Source organism: Sciurus carolinensis, chromosome 1 (assembly GCF_902686445.1).
Source record: "Sciurus carolinensis chromosome 1, mSciCar1.2, whole genome shotgun sequence".
In the NCBI taxonomy this organism is placed as follows: Eukaryota; Metazoa; Chordata; class Mammalia; order Rodentia; family Sciuridae; genus Sciurus; species Sciurus carolinensis.
In genome coordinates this window covers 119,722,541-119,742,008 of record NC_062213.1, presented here as the reverse complement: position 1 = coordinate 119,742,008, position 19,468 = coordinate 119,722,541, and the positions used below count along the sequence as shown (strand labels likewise).

At 36.8% G+C, this 19,468-nt stretch overlaps 2 protein-coding genes across 7 annotated transcripts in view; one reads left to right on the top strand and one right to left on the bottom strand.

The window, feature by feature from the left end:
• Positions 1–251: 251 nt before the first annotated feature.
• Positions 252–18,196, bottom strand: Extl2 (exostosin like glycosyltransferase 2). 6 transcript variants are annotated; one of them, XM_047521820.1, is made up of 7 exons: positions 17,767–18,196; positions 17,060–17,637; positions 15,397–15,586; positions 14,924–14,998; positions 5,281–5,708; positions 4,572–4,642; positions 252–2,253 (listed from the first exon to the last, which is right to left on the bottom strand). In XM_047521820.1, exons 4-7 carry the CDS (start codon positions 14,926–14,928, stop codon positions 1,765–1,767), a joined length of 993 nt encoding a protein of 330 aa, XP_047377776.1. In that variant the 5' UTR covers positions 14,929–14,998; positions 15,397–15,586; positions 17,060–17,637; positions 17,767–18,196; the 3' UTR covers positions 252–1,764. The 6 variants fall into 6 exon arrangements, with proteins under 6 accessions (XP_047377776.1, XP_047377778.1, XP_047377773.1 ...); XM_047521822.1 differs by having other exon boundaries at positions 14,924–14,995; XM_047521817.1 differs by lacking the exon at positions 15,397–15,586 and having other exon boundaries at positions 17,060–17,235; positions 17,441–17,637.
• A 55-nt stretch (positions 18,197–18,251) lies between these two features.
• Positions 18,252–19,468, top strand: part of Slc30a7 (solute carrier family 30 member 7) — a 76,908-nt gene continuing 75,691 nt past the window's right edge. The window contains exons 1-2 of the mRNA XM_047521815.1: positions 18,252–18,539; positions 18,751–18,852. Of these exons, the coding sequence (XP_047377771.1) occupies positions 18,460–18,539; positions 18,751–18,852 (182 nt within the window). The 5' untranslated portion in view covers positions 18,252–18,459. The remainder of the gene's footprint in view (positions 18,540–18,750; positions 18,853–19,468) is intronic.

The window sequence follows — 19,468 nt, the reverse complement described above, 5'->3', positions numbered from 1 at the left end:
TTAGTAGAAGTCTAGCCACAAAGCAAGATTCTGGACCGAATATTTGCCCTATGATATCTGAAAACATGATCTAATTAACTTATGCCATACTTAAGGGAAGTTTAAAAACACAAAATGGGAAATGAAATCGGGAAATATTTTCCTAATGGGAAATTTTTTCATGGACTAAGTAGCTGATTTTTCTCCTTCATCCTTAGCAATATATCAAAATATGAAGAATTTTACAAAAACACCAGTCACAAAAACGTGAATCTGCTTAATCAACATACAAACACTGAGGGTTAAAGTTTATTTATTTATCTGACAGAAGGCAAAAAGGTATTGGACAGGGTTGGGGAAAGCAGATGATTGACATTACTGATTTTTAGTGAGGTTTCAAAACAATGTTTTTTAGCCTGACCACATTGACATGTATACACTCCAGGGTAAAAACAAACAAACAAAACAAAACAAAACAAAACATATAATGAACTAACTGCACAATGACCTCAATGTTGGAACATTAACATGATTATTTTACTATACTTGCAACTTTGAGAGTATACAGGCATTGTGTTGAGAAGGCAGTGTGGTAGAAGAGGAGGAGGGTGAGAAGGAGGAGGAAGAAAAAGTGATGGAGGCCTAATTAAGTACCCCTTGTCAGTAGTGGTGAACAACTAATCATAGACTGGGTGGGACATAGACATTGATTCACAGAACAGAGTGGGCAATCTTAACAATAAACTGATGTGGACTCCCTATAGAATTTCTGCTATGACTCAGTTCTCATTTTTTCTTATATCTATGCAATTGAAATTTCATCATGATGAATAGTGCCTTGGATCTTATTCAAAGGAAAAAAAGTTCTGAATGCAAGCATTTGTATGTAATACTTACAGCTATTTAGTATTCATAAGATAACCCACACTTTAATAATAAAAATCTTTTGATATTGAGGATTTTCACTTCTGCTAGTTCCTTACTCATTCTTCCAAGTTATTTTACACGTTTTTTAAACATACTTCATGTAAAGTATAAGAATTAATGTACATTCTTCAAATCAGATTCAGTCACAAAATGCAGTAACACATTTACTCCTTGCTGCACTTAAGTTGCATATAAGAAACACAGGCTGCATTTTTGGGTGATCCATGCAGTGACTCACAAAAATCAAGCAAACAACTAGACATCCTTTAGTTACTAAAACTTATGCTCCCAGTCACAGCAGACTTAGCAATAAAAACAACAACACAGAATGTTGCATCCAAACCATGCTGGGCAGAGCTAACTCTGGAAGGGTCATCTTTTCTGTGTTTTCATAAGGGATTGAAAATTCTCTCCTCACATGGCTTTTCCTTATACTGCAGGCTTTTCCTAAAGAGGCATTTCAGGCTTCAAATTAAAACAATCAGCCTTAGTGAAAAAGCTGAGAAATGCCTTTCTTGAGTTTCCAATTCTGGAAACAGCTTGCTATAGGTCGTTAAGGCAAATGCCAGGAATCAAAGCAATTATAAACAGTCTTGAGATGTAAACAATAAAACTGTTAACCAAGGCATTACAACCTTGGATGAAAACTCTTCATGAAAAGACCTAGGTAGATAAACTAGCTTCTTGGTTTTTGAAGTTAATGTGAATTTTATATTCTAGAAGTGCTGCATATTTTTTTCTATTGTAGAGACTTCTAGAAAAGAAAAAAATTCATGATGTTGCTTAAGAACAAAAATACATAGCATGGAGAAGTTACTCAAATACCAAGCAGTTTTCAGGTTTGTTTGTGTTTTACTTTCACATTTTACTTTTGTGGTTGGCATATGGGAAACCAAACTGGGAAATCATAATGTTGGAGTATTTTAAGGGCATGCCATCATAGATACTAACAAGCTTATTTATACAATAAGACCTCTGCAGAAAGTGCTCAGCTCGATGCCACATTCCAGAATAGCCACCATTGGTTTCTTTTTCCAAATTACCCATGTTTACAGGTTTCACAAATATCCCTGAAGTCTTCCCAATGTGCTTGGCAATGATAAAATTCATGGCAATATCATCACAGTTTTGAGTTTCATCTATCAAAGCATAGACAGTTGCAGGTTGTCTCTGAAAGAGTTCAAGATATTTACTATTGAAGAACGAGGCTCCAATCAGCACCATGGAGTACTGGTCACCATTTCCAAACCCTGGTGTTTGTAGTTCAAAACCTCCATAACTATAGATACCTGATAAAGTAGAGACATGCTTTCTAGGAACGAATCCTACAATTTGATCAGGGAATTGCTGAAAAGAGGGAAAAAAAATAATTAAGTATGACATTTATTTAGAGTAGACATAAGTGAAAAAGGCCATTTATTATGAAAGACTGGAACTGATTAGTCAACTTTTCTTTATTATCCATATATGAATCTTAATTTCATCTAACTCCAGGCAACTTCATAAATCTGTGTCCTGATAAGGTAACAGGTCAATTCCATCATACCCCAAATCTCTCTGAAAAAAAAAATTCTAACCTTACACACTATTCTAACATCATCTGATCTTAACAAATTCTACTCACAAATGACTTTAGTCCTTCCAAGTTGCTGCAAGAAAAACTGATTGCAGGAATGCTATTTATTGGAGGAGACAAGATACAATATAACAATTTTGAAAAAATGTTATAATCTCCTAGGAGTATGTAAAATTATGATCTATTACATATGGTTTTACTGTTTTTCCATGTTGATTTTAATGTTCTTGAAAATCACTGTTGATTTTAACCAATGTTATATTTTATCCTTTCTCAGTTTGGGTATTTCCTTTTTAAAAATACAAGATAATATAAATAAGTAACTATATAAATTACACATGCACATATAATCAAGATCTTTGAGGAGAAAAACAAATGGCAGCCAAACACTTCATACAATTAAGGTGTGAATAAAGATAAAACAAAAATCAACAAAAGAAATACACTGAAGCATAGGAAAGACACTTAAAAGATTGAAAAATTTAGTTCACTCTTATAGCAAGAGTTTCATTCATTTATTGAATAAACACAAATTAGGCTGAGTTAAATATTATTTCAAAGAACTCATAGTCTAGAGAGGGGATGATACAGATAGGTGAACAAGGAATTACAATGCTGTGAGCAATCTGTAAATGCAGCTGGGTAAATGTGATGGGAGTATGGAGGAGAGAGTGACAACTATGTTGCTGGAAGCAAAGCAGAAGGTCAGGGGGTGAGGGAAAAAGGCCAGGAAGCTTCAGAGAGGTAGCATCTACACAATCTAAACAATGAAAGAAATTTCAGATGGCTAGAGAAGGATAAAGGACAGCACTGAAAGTGGAGGTAATAGGCATCTGCAAAGACTCAGATGAACATCTCTTTGATCCTGCTTGCCTATGGACCCCAAATCATTGCATATGCAGGGCAACAATGACTCACTGCATGGAACAATGGGCAGTGGATTGAAACTGTTTTTAATGTTTTTACTAATAAAACTTAAAATTATATTTATATCTATTTATTGTTCAGTTAGATTGTTCTAATTAACCACAGTCTTTGTACTCTGCCTGCCCCTATCTTTACATGTTGGGTAAATTGATTTTTTTCAACCTTAAATAGAAATCTCAAAGTATTACATTAGAACTTTTTGCCCAGAAGTCTTTATTTACAGGGCTGAAAAAAGTTGCTGATATGGAAAAAAAAAATTCAATTTATTGATTACTACACTAGGCATGAAGTTAAAAACTGAATCTTTTAGAAGACTGGTAGGTATCTACAGAGTACTGGGTTCACTTACTACTAATATCTAATGTTGTACGTCAAGTAGCTAATGAAAGGAGAGTTATTATGGTGCAAATTAGACCAAATTATTGGATAGTACAGTGTTTTATCACTTTACAAGTCTTCAAAGTATTTATATGCTGTTCTGGTTTTAGGTAACTGTGGTAGAACTTATAAAAGTCAGCAATTATGATCACATATTTAATGGGAGAACAAGTGAACAATTTATGTCTATTTATTCAAGCTAGGATTTAGGAAAAAAACAAAATAAAACAATAAAAACCTACCATCACTATGGTACATGCCAAATTATTATTGCACAATTTCTAAACAATGGTATCAGAACCATTGTCATGAGACCATTATTTATTATGTAATCATTATGTCAAGAAGATCTACATCTAGAGCCAGGCCGTTGTTCAGAATTAAATTTTGTTGATGTAATATACGCTTTCTCCAAAAGTTATATGTAATATTAATACAGAAATACATTTCTCATTTGAGACACATGGTCTATGGTCTATGGAAAAATAACTATGCATTCTAGCCTTTGCTGCACCAAATTATTTCCTCACTGTTCTCTGGAAGGTAATTGCAGTTCTTTTTTTCCCTAATATTCCAAAATATAAATTAAATATAGATGATAGATACTATAACGTCTAGATTGGCTTAACTAAGGTCAGAAACCTTGTAAGTCCATGACAATTTTACCTATCTTTTAGATAAGTACTAGCTACACTGTTTGAGTAGATCCCACATTAAACAATGTTGCCCTAGTTAAGCACTAGATAAAACTACATATGTTTCATAAAGAATACAGCAACATTACCTGCCAAACAGAGAAAGCAAAAACAAGGTCCTGGGCACTAATGAGTGTGTCATCGTCTACCATTAATACCGCTGAAATGAAATGAAAAAAATTTATATTCAACAGTTTAGAAATGAAAACAAGTAGTAAGATATAGTTGTGTCTACATAGATCATTTGAATGAAGTATTTTCTAACTCAATTAGTAAATAAGAAATGTATTCTTGGAGCAATATGTCTAGTAGAAAAAAGCTATTTGAATTATAACTGATTTTATAACTGCCTGAAAGGAAAATTATCATGTAATTGTCATTCATCATCCTAGAAACTAATGAATCTATAAATAAATAAAGTCAAGGTTCTTTAAGCAAATTAAAACCTCATGCAGTTGTTACAAATGTGAGGAGAGTGACAAAATTATATTCAGCATAAGCTAAATGGCTTCTTACTGCATTCTGTAATGCAATGATATATAGTACACATATCTTTATTTATTTATTTTACAATATTAACCTCCTGGTTATTGCTGTAATGAGACATACATGATGTCCTCCCCAGGAAACTGCTTCTTAAGATCTTGGAAACTGCTCACCAAGCTTTTCAGGAATTTTCTTATAATAAATTCCTGCATTTTTCTCCAGACCATTAAGATAGACAGGATGTCAGAAACCCACTACCCTAGCTCTAGTTAGCTGCAACTTTTCCAGGCTCAGAAGCCAGCTTCAACTCACCATTGGTTTCCACCTCAGGAAAGGCTTGGAGTCGATTTCTCATCCTGTTTGTGGTTTGTAGTTTGAAGATCACAGGAACAGGATGAGGTCCAAGAGAATTCCATAACTCATCTGGTCCCTTCTCCCCGACATTGTTCCATACCACAATTACTTTGTGCAGATGTGGTACTGCCTGATAGTGGTTTAGAAGTCTCAACAAGAGATCTGTTCTATTGTACGTCTGCATGATGAGAGTGAAAGAATCCAGAGTGAACTTGCCCTGGGATTTTACCTCCCTGCGCAAAGTGAGCATCTTGTCTTCTTTGACATTGGGAAGTAAATTGGTTAAAGCCCCAGCTACCAGTAGTAGCACAAGGATGATCACCAAAGAAAAACGAAGCACTCGAATCCCCATTACTCTCCCAGGAAGTTTGCAGAGGGGGCAACACCTGGAGTAGAAATGGGAATAAAACAGAGAATGTTGGTATTCTTGCCAGTCACCATGTTTTCATATTTTATTCAATGATGATAGGGTCAAAATTATTTTGGCTGATTCAAATTGTTCTCCTTTACTCTATGATAAGTGAGTTAGCCTATGAGATAAAAAATATAGACTAATATTCTTTCCTTTTGGTTCTGCACTTTTTTTTTTTTTTTATATATAGGTGTGGACAAAAGATCTTATATACCCCAAATAATAACCCAGCATTTTCCCATTTTATTCTAACAATCTGGATCTGGAATTATTTTTTAAAGAGATTATATTTCCTCTAGTAATTCAATCATTTTAAACTTATATTTTGGTAGCAGAATTTTTTCCAAATAAAATGATATAGGAACCCTAATACATAAAGCAGAAGATAATAGTAACAGCAGCAGCAAACAATTATGGAGGGTTTATTCCTTATCAGGTCCTGTATACTAAGAGTGTGCTTCACATGCCATAGTATGTATTTATTCAACAAATTAAACAGATACTGAGTACTCACCCTGTGGAAGGAATAGTTCTAGGTTCTGTGGATATAGCAATGAATAAGACAAGGTGTCTGCTCTTAGCAGCAAAGAGTAGGGAGAGACAGATAAATTCAAAAGGTAATTTAGGATAATGGTAATGAAGAAAGTATGATTATGAGAGGAATAAAGCAGAATGATAATGATAAGCAAGGGCCAGATTATGTGGGGTCTTATCAGCCTCAATAATGTATGTGGATTTTCTCCTGAGTAAGACAGAAAGCGATTGGAGGATTCCGATCAGGAGACTCATGGGATCTGATTTATCTTTTATTATTATTCTTGCTTAATATTTTAGATGTTTACAGAGATTAAGTAACTTTCCCAAGATAATCAAGCAATTTAAATAGCAGAGCTAGGATTTATGTCAGGCAAATTGACACCCAGAGCTCAGGTTGTTGTTCATCCTATAGGCTATGGTGTTCTTCCTCTATTCTAATTCGGGATGAACTGAGGTTAGGTTTCCTGAGCTTCCTGTCTTGCAATACAGAGCACAGGTATTATATACCCAGGTATTATATTCTCTATTCTTCCTCTAGATACTTAAAGGACTTAAAGAAATGGCCACAGAAGAGCAGTGAACAAAGATAAGTGTGGCTTATTTATTTCACTGGTCAAAAAAATTCTGTGTAATCAAATCTCTCAGTTATACATGTAAGAAAAGGTTAAATCCCACAGATAATTTTATAGAAACCTAGAACTGATTTGCTGGCTTCCGTACAATTTAATTTCTATGTTTGCTGCCTCCCATTATAGCATTATTGTCTTCTAATGATTTATTTTTTATTTTTCTGCTATTTCTGCTTCTGACTCCCGAATATTTATTCCTCCACAAGCCTCTGTAAGTCTTTTAGGTGTGTCCTTATTTTGTATTTCAGCAACTGAGTATTCATATCCATTTTAGCAATGTATGAATTTAGCTTGACATGATTACAGCCATCTTGAGTCATAACTATTATGATTCCCCCTAAGCAGCCCTAGTCCGTTTTCCTGCATAGTTTCCCAAGAAACCATAAACAAAACCCTTAGAGTGCTAGGTGGAGCTTTAAAAGGGACCTAGCTCCAGGATGAGCCTGACTCTTTGATGTTAACTTAAGATAAACCAAGTACATTCCAGCGAGGATGAAACTGCATTTGTCCTAACTCATATATACACCCCCTGATTCTGATCCAAATTGCAGGGCTCCAACTGGTCTTGCTTCCACCCAAGACCACACTTCTGTCCTAAGTTAATAAACTGTGCTCTGTGCAATCCTGGATGTGCCTGCCTTTTAACTTTGGTCCCACGGTAGCTGGTCCTTATACACTAGGACTCACGTATCTATTCTACTACTCTGTGCAAGTACAAAATCAAGAAGTGAGGAAAATGAATAATTCAAAGAAATTTACTTATGAGAAGACTGAAAACACAAATCATCAAGGAATTTCTAATCAACATTTAAAAACACCTTTAAGAAAAAAATTAGTTTTCTTAAAATCAGAAGGCATGAGACTTATATTATTCTTGATGACTTTGATCCATGGTCTATCCTTTTTTGCTCCTTTTGGAACAACTTTTCTTTTTAGGCTACACTGTAAACAGATATCTCATTTACTGACAAAGATGATGAAACTTGAAACCACTTCTGACTGCTAACCCATGCTAATGGCACACAGCCACTGTCACTGTTCTCCCTGGCACAACACTGCTTCTGTACATCTTATTTTTGGTTCTCTCTATCTTCTTGGAAAAGCACACTGTGTATACATGCACAGAAATATCTAAGCTCTTGATTTCATATCTCGTGGTAAAGTTATGCAATTGCCTCTAGGCCATCATTCCACAGGCAATCCTAAGAATAGTCAAAATCTCCCTGTCTAATGGAGTATTATATCCAACTAAATAACCAAATGATGTCCAATCAACCTTTTGTTTTTCACTAAGGAGATTTTGCAGTGGTTGGGGTAATGTGACCATCATTTTTCATGAACCTGTTTCATGTTGTGGGTTATTTTGTGACTGTACAAAGTTTTCTCTATTGTTGTGGGACACAGACCATGTAGGCCAAGCCTTTATCATTTCCCTTTGAAGTTGTGAGAAAAGAGAATTCCCAAGGTAACAATGCCTTCATGATGTGACAGTGTGCTGGGGCATGAGCAAGCAAAGGAAGAGCTTATTCACAAGAACAAGGGAATAGTCATTGTCCGAGCAGGCTCTCACTTTTCAACAGTTGAGACTGGAAAAGCAATGCTACCTTCATAGTAACTTTTAGGGATATTCTCTCCTGGACTTTTTCTGTAGTTTGTTCTATTAAGAAAAGCAATTTTTATGTTTCCTTTTCTCTCATGGCCTCACTATATAACATGAACTAAATAAATTATTTCTGAAGTAACCTCAGCTTTACTATGATTATTTTTCAAGGACATTAATTTAAGGCTTTAGAGTACAAAATTTTCATCTTATGTACCGTACCCTCTTACTAAAACAACACTTACTGTTAATATAGTCAACTAAAGACAAACCATATGAATTAATAATCTTGATTCAAAGGCTTTTAAAATTCTTTTAATACTGAATCAAAGGCAGGTCCATAAAACATTTTCAGTACTACCTAAGAATGGCCAGATAAAACACTTAGAGGAAAGAACCACTCGGAAAACTGCAGTGAAGTGTATCCAAACAAGATGATCTTTCTTTTCTGCATGTGGAAGTATCTAGTTCTAAAGTAGACATTGATAGCTTACTATCTGGCAATTTAGTAGAGGAAAAAGTAATAAAGATTAATTACTGTAGATTATGTAAATAAATAATGTCCAAAGATACTCATGAGTGACTACTTCACTTTTATATTTTTAAGTAGCAGTTTATTCTTTTTACCCAGTATAGAAAATTACTCTTGCAAAAAACTTCTAATCCCCTACTTTACCTGTATCAGAAAGGTTTCAGAAGATATGATAAATAATTTATATTTTTAGAAATATTGTAAATATTTCATTTTGCATTTATTAAAATAATTCAATCTAATAAAAATTATGTAAATTTTTAGTTTGTATGGAAAAGCAAGAGAGAACTTTAAAGACTGTACTGCAAATGACACACTACACTATGAGACAGCTGAAGTCTAGACTGTACTGTGAGCCCATCAGAAACAGCTTAATATAGTTTGGAGAGTAATAATGACTTTATGGCTATATGGACTTCACAGTTGATAGCTTTCTTCTTTTCTTTTCTAAAGAAAAGAACCTACCATCAATTCAGAGCTTTGGGTTTTGAATGAGACAGCGCATATCTGGATAACCTGTGTCTTAGCCATAAGAAACCAAGAAAGAAATGTAGGCGCCTCCCAGTTCTCCTGACCTTGATTCCTAAATTTTCCTTTTTAAAATTATGTCTTTATATATTTACCGACACCCTGTCTCATTCAAAGAAGGATTGGATACCTCTTAGTCTATTATCTTTCTGCCCATCTCTCATCCCTATGACTTTAGATTAAATATAACTTGATAACACTGTAAATGTCAGAAAAACAAAAATTCTTCCTTGTGGAACTGTTGGGGTATTATGTCAGAAATATTTAAATATCTGAGAATTGAAACATTGTCTGACGTTATTTTTTTCTTAAACATGGACATAAGGTCAAATACGAAAATAAATAATACATAGTCTATGAAGCAACAGTTACATATATTCTCATGTATGTCTTTAAGTGAACCAGCAATTTGAATTTTCAAAGATCTGCTATTTGATTATTTACTACATCATCTATTAAAGTTCCCTAGATGGAGCACTGTTGAGAATTCTTTCCTCAGGCCTAGCTTCCTGAGACTGGAAGAGCAATAATTATCCAGAGAGAATGTGTAAACAAATATGACAGAGTATGGCATGAACAAAAATTAGTTGTCTTCAACTTGTAAAGGAGAAGTGCAAAGAGCAGGTTGGCATCATACGATGAGAAGCTTTTATTTTCATTTGTATGCCACAGATAGTAGGAGAATGATAACTATGCTACTATTTCACTGAGATTTGTCTGATACTAGGCAGATTGCTTCTCCTCCAGCTCATCCTCTAGGGTATGCGCTTGCTTAAAAACTGATGATTATGGAATATAGATGCTCACGAAAGGGCCTACAGCTGCCAAGAAATAAAATCATTCCAAGGTAGAATATACAGGTTAATTCAGAATCTGGATTTTCCTTCTATGTGCATATGAGAGTTGGAAGAGACAGTTATTCAACTGATGAGCAATTCCTGGCCAGGTTTATGGCATGCATGATATTGTTCAAAGGGCAAAGGGGCACATGATACCAAATTCCAAAAGGTCTTTCTCCTCACCAGTTTCTGCATAGAGCAAGCTATTCCGTAACTACCTGTACTGGCTTGTGCTGTTTTCTCTATCTACAAAGCCCTTCCTTCTCTCCATCTGACAACCCCCATGCCACATCCCTTTCAAGATCACCTGTGCTGTGAAAGTTGCCCTTGTTGCTCTCCTTCCTCCATGCTCCTGGGAACTCTGAACATAGTAGTGCTAGACCTTGCTTCCAAGCATCACAACTGTGCCCCCAGCATCTTTTTCAATCTGAATGTCTCTTGAGGAAGTTATGGCAGTCAAGATAGTCCAGAACACTGTCTGGTTCATTTTTTGAGTAAGTGCTAATAACTCTTTGCAGTTGAACGGGAATTAATGTTCAAAGTGCCCTAACCTTCAAAATGGTGCCTAAAACTTTAGGAAAATAAACTAAAATTAAATGCAGATTAAGGCCCAATTAAGACTAGACAATACACAAGAAACCTTTCCCCATGTAAAAGACCAGGGTCACCACCCATCTGGTAACTAGGAGAGCCTGTCTTGAAATGTGACCTTAAGCCCACAACATACCAGTCACCTTTCTATTTTCAGTTCTTTGGCCAGGCTGCTTCATAAATAAAAGATGCCTCCAATCTCTGATTTTTTTTCACCTCTTTCCAAAGATATTAGCATTGAAATATCTTTGGATATTCCTGTTCCCGTGGAAGCTCTTGATGAACTAATCTGCCTTAGGAGTATTTGTTGTACTAGGTAAAACTTTACCTCCAGGTAAAACTCCCAGGGGAGGTTTAAGATGTGACAATCACCAAAAAATATATTACTTAGGGCTGAGGCTGTAGCTCAGTGGCAGAATGCTAGCCTAGCATGTGTGAGGCACTGGGTTTGATCCTCAGCACTGCATAAAAATAAACAAACTTATTTGTTTATGTTAATAAAGGCATTCTGTCCATATTACAACTACAAAAAATTTTTTTAAAAATATTACTTAATCAGGGAGGCAGCAAACCTGATTTAGCAGATAAAAAGTCTCACCTCGTTGACAAATGAAACTTTAGTTTGGGTTCTCAAAGTGACATAAACTATAGACTTTGGGATGACTGGCAGAAAAAGAAAAACTAAGTTCACTATTGGCTAGAGTAAGTCTTTTCCATTAAAATTTAATCAGTATAAACAAGAATTTATGTCATTGTACAATACAAAATGCCAGAAAGAGAACATGAAAGGTCACTTTATTTCATGTTTTTTCCCCAGGTTATATAGTATTCTCCAAATAGGTTTAAACTTAAGAATCTTATCCTTTTTCAGGATATTTTAAAAAATTTATTTTAAAAATTATTTTTAAAAATTTTATTATGTTATTTTAAAACATTTTTTATTTTTAAAAATATTTTTATTTGTAGAGGGGACATAATACCTTTATTTTATTTATTTTTATGTGGGGCCAAGGACTGAACCCAGTGCCTCACCCATGCTAGGCAAGTACTATATTACTGAGCCACAACCCTAGCCCCTTATTGTTATTTTATAAATGCCATGTAGCTCTTCTCATTTTCTACCAATTCTATCCTAATTCTATTCTTTCCTTCTGAAATGATTTCATCTTACTTTTTTTCCCTAAAGAGTCCATCCACTCTTATGAGATTCTTAACTCCTGTTACTTTTTCTGCAAGTCAAAAAAAATCAAAATAATTTAAATTGTTTTGTATTAACTATAAGTACAATAGGAAAAGCAGGAATAGGAATAGCCATATAATGATAAAAGGATCCCTGTAGTATCACAGATTCATCTTGTGATCTTGTACTCATTATCAATTAATTAGGGCTGGGGAGATAGCTCAGTTGGTAGAGTGCTTGTCTCATAAGCACAAGGCCCCTGGGTTCAATCCCCAGCACTGCAAAAAAAAAAAAAAAAGAAAAGAAAAAAAAATCAATTAATTATACAGTGATCACTATACTGTCATGTATATCTAAAAAGAATTTAAAACTTAGAGTGCTATGAATGGATCCTCATAATCTAGATGAACTGTATTACAGACTATTAAAGTGATCCATCTTTTCTATGTACAGTATAACTAATCATATGTGTATATGTAAATGATTGATAACTATTTAAAAACCCTATCATTTCAAAGGCCTAGTTCTGTCTTTACTACATTTTTGAAACTACAGTTCTGAAAAAGAATTATTAAAACATATTGAGAAATAGCTACATTTATCACAGCATCACATTTGAATATATAGATGCTACTGAAACAGTTCATTTCTCAGTACAAGCTGTGAAAAAAGTATTTCTGTACTGATTATATTACCTATCAGGTCCTCCTGTTGACAGCCAGGTTGGGCCATTTCTTTATGGATAACAAGGGCAACATTTAGAATAGGGATATCAGTAAATAAAAACCTGTGCTTCTATTTTTCCCTTTGTGATCTCACCCCCTTATCCATGGTGAAAGTTGCTCATTAGTTCTGGTATTTTCTAGTTTTCCTCTTCCCTTTCCTGTATTCATCATATTTTTTCAACACTATTAATTAGTTGGAGTATGCTTTACTATTATTGATTAAGGGGAAATAACATGTAAACATTATGTATAGTATTTTCAAAGCATCACCTGCCTCCTTCAATCCAGTCATTTGTTACTGAGACAGACAATAAAGTCCTCCCTATTTGTGAAATGCATAGGTGTGAATTATGTGAGAAGAAATTTCTTGCTAGTCTGGAATCTTCCTCCTGAATTGTCAATTAATTGTTGCTCCTGATGATGATAATGATGATGACTAAGATGTTTGGAGATGATCAATTCAACAGACAACTACTAGGCTGGGATTAAGGGTGGCCTTATTACTAAAAGGTATACCAATAACTTCTAACAATCCAAGGAGTCAATAAATCCTTTGAAAAAAGCTAGAAATAGAAAGGCATCTTTAGCTTAGTATAGTCCAATGCAAAATTAGTTCCAGAAATGAGTCAAAGAGAAACCAAACATATCTGCAAATAGATTACTTTTCTCATTCTAGGCTACTGGAGGCTTTCATTTGAACCTGCATCTGTTTTAGTCATAGGAAAAGGCCGGGGAGGGGGTGAGGAGGGACAAGACTATTAGGCAACAGGTCCTTGGAATATTCTATGGAACCTCTCCTTTTTACCCAACACTGATTTTCAGCACTTCCAAAATCACTTCTCTAAGAGAAACAGATTTCATATAAATGAATTATGGCTTATAAATATTTTCAGATTTCAAATTTGAAGTAGAAGCAATCTAATCTATGTGAACTTCCTCATGTTCTTAGGAAAAGTCAAATAACAGTTAACATATATCATGTGTTTAGCACTGTCAGGCACCACAAGCAGGCAGGGGTAGTTCCTTCCCTCACTGAGCTTAGCACTAGTAAAGAAAGTTGTTACAGTTGTCCTTTCTTCATATTATACAATACCTCAACTTGGTAATGTTTCAAATATTTAGTAAGAAGGAAAACAAAATATCTCCAGCACTTGAGTCAACTTTGAATTATCTTTGTCATCTGCAAGGTCTATTTTCAACTTTATTCTAGTTTACAACAATATTTCAAACTTATAGGTATTGGGGCTGGGGGTATATAGCTCAGTGGTACAGTGCATACTTAGAAAGCATGAGGCCATAGGTTCTATCCACAGCGCGCGCGCACACGCACGCACGCGCACACACACACACACACACACACACACACAGTATATGTACTGACTTCATTTTATAATCTGGAGTAGTATTTTAATGTATCTGTTCTAAAGGAGGCCTTAAGGTATTTTCTAACAGGCTCTGGCTCAAGTAAGGACTTTTATCTTCAAAAAAACAAAAATTCCTTTATAGAAGATAATTTTTCTCAGATAAAAAATTCTTGTACTTTACCTACATTCATAGCACCATCATCATCAATAGCAAAAGACAGAAGCAAACCAAATGTCTATCAATGAATGTATAATCCATTCAGAAAATGTGGCATATACATCTGATGGAGTATTTGTACTTGAAAAGAAAGGGAATTCTGATACATGCTAAACATGCATAAACGTTGAGAACATTATTCCTTGTGAAATTGGCCCAGTCACAAATAGGACAAATATTGTATTAGTCCACATAAATGAGATATCCAGGAAAGTCAAATTCATGGAACGAGATAGTAGACTTGCCAGGGGATGGTGGTAGAAGGATAATGGACAGTTGTTGTTTAATAGATATGTAAATTGGTTTTACAAGGTGAAAAGTTCTGAAGATTAGTGACACAGCAATGTAAAAGCACTTGATGGTACTGAACTATACACTTGAAAATGTTTCACTATGTTCTTTTAAAAAGCAAAAAAAACCAAAAAAAAAACAAAAACTGCTACTTACCTCATTGTGTGATTAACTTTTCAGAAAACTTTTTATGGCTTCAGTGATTGATAGGCATAAGCTCTCTTGGCACTACTAAGAAAAAAGAGTTTTCTGTGATATTTTGTTCATCAGCAGACAATGAAAAAAATAGCAATGCTTTTAATGCTAATGTCCCTACTGTTTACATTATTTGTAAATTAGAATTTGCTATTCTGTGTTCTAAAATGGCTTCCTGTGGGTTGGTGCTAACAGTGCTACATTTTTTTGTTTTCATCTTTCTTGAGGATCCAGATTCAGAAAAAACTAGCATCATTTTGACCACCTATGCTTACACATCTGACGCCAGAGCATAATATGCCTTGGAGTAAACCTCTTAAGACATAAGAAACTTGCATTTGTATCTGTTTCTGGATTTACATATATCTATACTCTAATCCACTACCACAACTCTTTTCTCACCAGCAGTTCATAGGGCACTCAATTTGATTCACCTAAAAAATCATGGGTCTAAAATAGGGTGAGGGTAGATGACCGAGGATGAGAGATGGCATCCTTCCCATTCTTGCTGGTTATTGCTGGAAACGAGAAACCATGGTGGGAGAGGAAATCTTGCCCCTTCATGCTCTCTGCTTTCATTTCTCAGTCTTTAATCACAGGTCTCCCATAGAATATGCAGTTAACCTAATGTAATTAGTTGATGATATAAACAAACATTTAAGAATTCACAGCAGAAATGCATTTATTAGTATCAAAATATTCATTATTATATTTTATGATCTTAAAAATCCATTTAATCTTGTAACATATGAAAACACTAAGAATTTTAACTGTAGAGTTTTGAATACTATATCTGGAGACTTGCAAGACAGTGACCGCCTAAATAGAGCTAATGAATCATTTTTTATTTCCAAAATCATGTTCTTGCATAATAAAATTATTACTATAGGGGAAAAAGGAATGAGTTAGGATATACAAAAAGACTGATTTGGTGATAGATTTAGCCCTCATTGCTCCAAGAGCATCTCATGGGTACAACTTACACATCACACAGTTCTAAAATACTAGACTGATCAACCTATCCTTCTCTTCACCTCAACTCCTCTCCATAAAAATTCTTCCAGGGAAAGAACTTTAACTTACCAGACTTTGTATCCCAAGACCAGCTCAGAATCTGTCACATAGTAGTCATTAAATGACTTTTGACATGACAACATATATAGGTTAACATGTGTGGGACAAGTATTATTTTAAGATAATGAAGTAAGGCACAGTGGAATATTTCCATCATAGAACTTTTCCTGATTTAAATTGTTCATCTACATATTTATTTGCACATAAAAATGCTTTTAGTATTGAGTTTGGCCATTATGCAGTTCAAAACTGAAAGATGTGAAGTAACATTATCATTTTTGAAAGGAGACGGTCCACATGGTGATATCTTTGGGGCAGAGTGGGGAATTCAAGAGTCTCTGTAAGTTGATGTAACTGAAAATAAGCTTCAATTTTTTCAACATATTCAAAACTGTCTCAAAAGGGTAATGTAGGTTTCTCTATAAACCTGCTGAGAAATTTCAGATTTGTACCAGTACAATGTAAAACGCAGAATTAATTTTCAAAGGCAGAAAAAAAAAAAACAGGCTCAAATTGCAGATGAGCTTGATTAGAGAACTTGGCTACTGAAATTTGATTATGTCTATATCCCTTTCTTTAAATAGTACTGAAATAAGGCACTTTTGAAGAAAAAATTGGATTGCTATGAAAACATTTATCATTGAACTACCTAGTTTTCACCCAATTAAGGTTTTCCCAGCAGCATGGTCGAGTAAAATTCATTCTATACAAATATAAAAGCTTCCTATAAAAGTAAATGCTACTAATTGAAAATGTTTTTATGTTTAAATTAAAATAATGAAACAGACGCTAAAAAAGGCAAAGACAAAATACTCTTCCCAGAACTTAATTCGTGGAACCTAGCAGTTTTTACACAGCACCTTGAAAACATGAACGTTTTTTAAAAATGCAGAATACCTACATTTTTCAAAAATCAACTGAAGAATTACTACCCCTCACATGGAAAGTTCCAAGAACGAGAGCAAACATGCATATACCCTGCAAAAAAAATTGTAGCGCGAGAGCATTTTGCTGTCTCCTCACCTCGAGTGCAGAAAATTGCAGTGGGGCCACCGATTTATTTGCTTGTAGCTTGGTTAGCATAAACGGAAGGGGCGTCTCGCTTGCTCATTTTTGTTTTTTCCTTTTTCCGAAACCAAGCAGCGTGCATCATTCGTTGGATTGATAACCTGGGAAACGGCCGCCCGCAAAGTGAGCGCCTGAAGCAGGGGACAGGTACTGAGTGGCCACCCCTCCTATTTGGTGACGCTCCACTTCCTGTTAGACTAAAAGGAATTCCCAAGAAGCTCGGTTTTGTAGTTTCCAGCCAAGCTCCAAAAGCCAGTTCTTCCTCCCCGCCCCCTCCCACTTCTTCTGCAAGGTAACAACTTTTAACCATTCACGTGACAGACCACCTGACTTTACTCAAATAATTTCCCGAAAAGGTGTCCAAAGGAGTGTTTCCCGCGGTGGTGACTGCCCAGTCAAGGCCCCCGGGACTCGCTTCCCGGTGCCCAGCACACCCTTAGGCCCCACGGAGCCAGGTTCAATCTGCATTTTCCCAATACGGGCAGTGAGGTTCTGACAAGGATGATATTGGCAGCTGCTGCCCCGGGGATGACCTGGAAGCGAAAAGGACGTGTATGAATTACAGTTTCGGGGTGTCAGCGCATTTAGATCGTGCGGGAAGCAATGCATTAACCAAACCTCAATTCAGTATGACCTCTTTGTAAAGGGCTTCTTTTAAATACCTTCAAGTCCTTCAGAAAGATCGCCTTCCGCGTGACAGTACAGAGGATCGGGCGCTGTTTTCGGGGAAGGGACGGATTACAAGGATTTAGGTGCCCGCAGCGTTCAGCCGGCAAAGCCATCACTTGGGCTTCCTGCGCACCCGCGGGAGAACACGTGGCCGCCTGGGTTCTAAAGCACTGCTAACCTACTGCTCGAGTACCTAATAATGCCTACAGGGTGTTAATGGCGAAGGGGCAGGCGCTGGACTCCAGTGCATCCGGGAACATTGGTCGTAGGCGGTCGGTGTGAGCGGGCTCGACCTCTCAGCCAGCCCAGTCTGCCATGTCGCTACATCAGAATTTTCTTCCTGAGTTCAGGTGGTGGTACTCCACCTGGCTCAGCTCTGCAGATCCCGCCGTAGTTGCCACTTCTTTCTGCGCCCCTCGTATGCCCCGCCCTCCGCTGGGAGCCCGGGCCACAGCCCCGCCCACCCTCTTTCCCGTCCCAGGACGCGTTGCGCGGCCCGGGCCGGAAGTCAGCGAGTTCCCGGGTGTGTGTCTGTGTCTGTCTGTGTCTGTCTGTGTCTCGCAGCCGCGCGTGGCCACCTTCAAGTGCTGGGGGTTCCGGTCTGAGGCGTCACCGCTGTCACTGCCATCACCCCACGGAGCCACTTCTCGAGGGGAGTAGGCCCGGCCTTCCGCCGGGCAGAGAAGATGTTGCCCCTGTCCATCAAGGATGATGAATACAAACCAGCCAAGTTCAATCTGTTCGGCAAGATCTCGGGCTGGTTTAGGTGCGGGGAGCTGTTTTGCTGGGAGCGGGTGTCCAGCAGAAGGAAAACCGAGACCTAAAAATGGTTCAGGGTCCAGGGAGGGAGTGTTAGGGACGCTCCCTCAGCCTGCCGCGGTGGGGAAAAGAGCGGGTGGACTGGGAGGGTCTAGAAAGGAGGACCCCAGCTTCGGGGTCCCGGCACCCCTTAATCTCTTCCCGGTTTGTCATGCCAGGTCTATCCTGTCGGACAAGACGTCCCGGAACCTGTTTTTCTTCCTGTGCCTGAACCTCTCTTTCGCTTTTGTGGAACTACTCTATGGCATCTGGAGCAACTGGTAACCAAAGGGGAAATGATTGGGGCGGAAGCAGGGGGTGGAGGAAGACCAGGCACTATTTGCTTAATGCCACGTAGCTCCTCACCCGGAGGTTCAGGTCTTACCTTTGCCACCCTCTCTGTTGCTTTTTCGTACCCATACCAATGTGGTAGGGCCGCCTATCCTAAGATTCAGGGCCTGTAATGTACAACCTCCTTTCTGTCCCAATCGGTCAGACAAGACCAACTAGCCCCCTACTCATTTTGGCAGATGGAGAGAGTATTTCTTTTCCAAATCTGTTCGCCATAGCCTTAGCATATTTGGTATTGGGAGAAACCTGTTCCCTGACTCTGTGGGGGAGTGGCACTTGGATTTCACTCTTAAGATTCGGAGAGGAATACTGGGATGTCCAGGAAAATGTATGCCATTCTCTTTTCTCTTTAATGCTGAAATTGTCTCATGATTTCCTTTTGGTCTTAACTGAGAAGAAAATCCCATAGTTTTTCGGAAACCTATGAAGTTGATGGTTTTTGGTGTCACATTTTTCCCCCTACTTTATTTCCTCTTCGTAAAGAGGGAAATTCAGCGTAACTATGGAAATGAAGTTGCTATTACTTAGGTTTTTGCTGTTAAATAA

What these genes read in the sequence shown, in the direction of transcription:
- Extl2 (XM_047521816.1), bottom strand. An exon ending in TCCTGAGGTGGAAACCAATG is followed by an intron (nt 4,643 to 5,280) that starts GTGAGTTGAAGC and finishes ATTTCATTTCAG; the next exon opens with CGGTATTAATGGTAGACGAT. An exon ending in TTGCTTTCTCTGTTTGGCAG is followed by an intron (nt 2,254 to 4,571) that starts GTAATGTTGCTG and finishes CCCTCTTTTCAG; the next exon opens with CAATTCCCTGATCAAATTGT.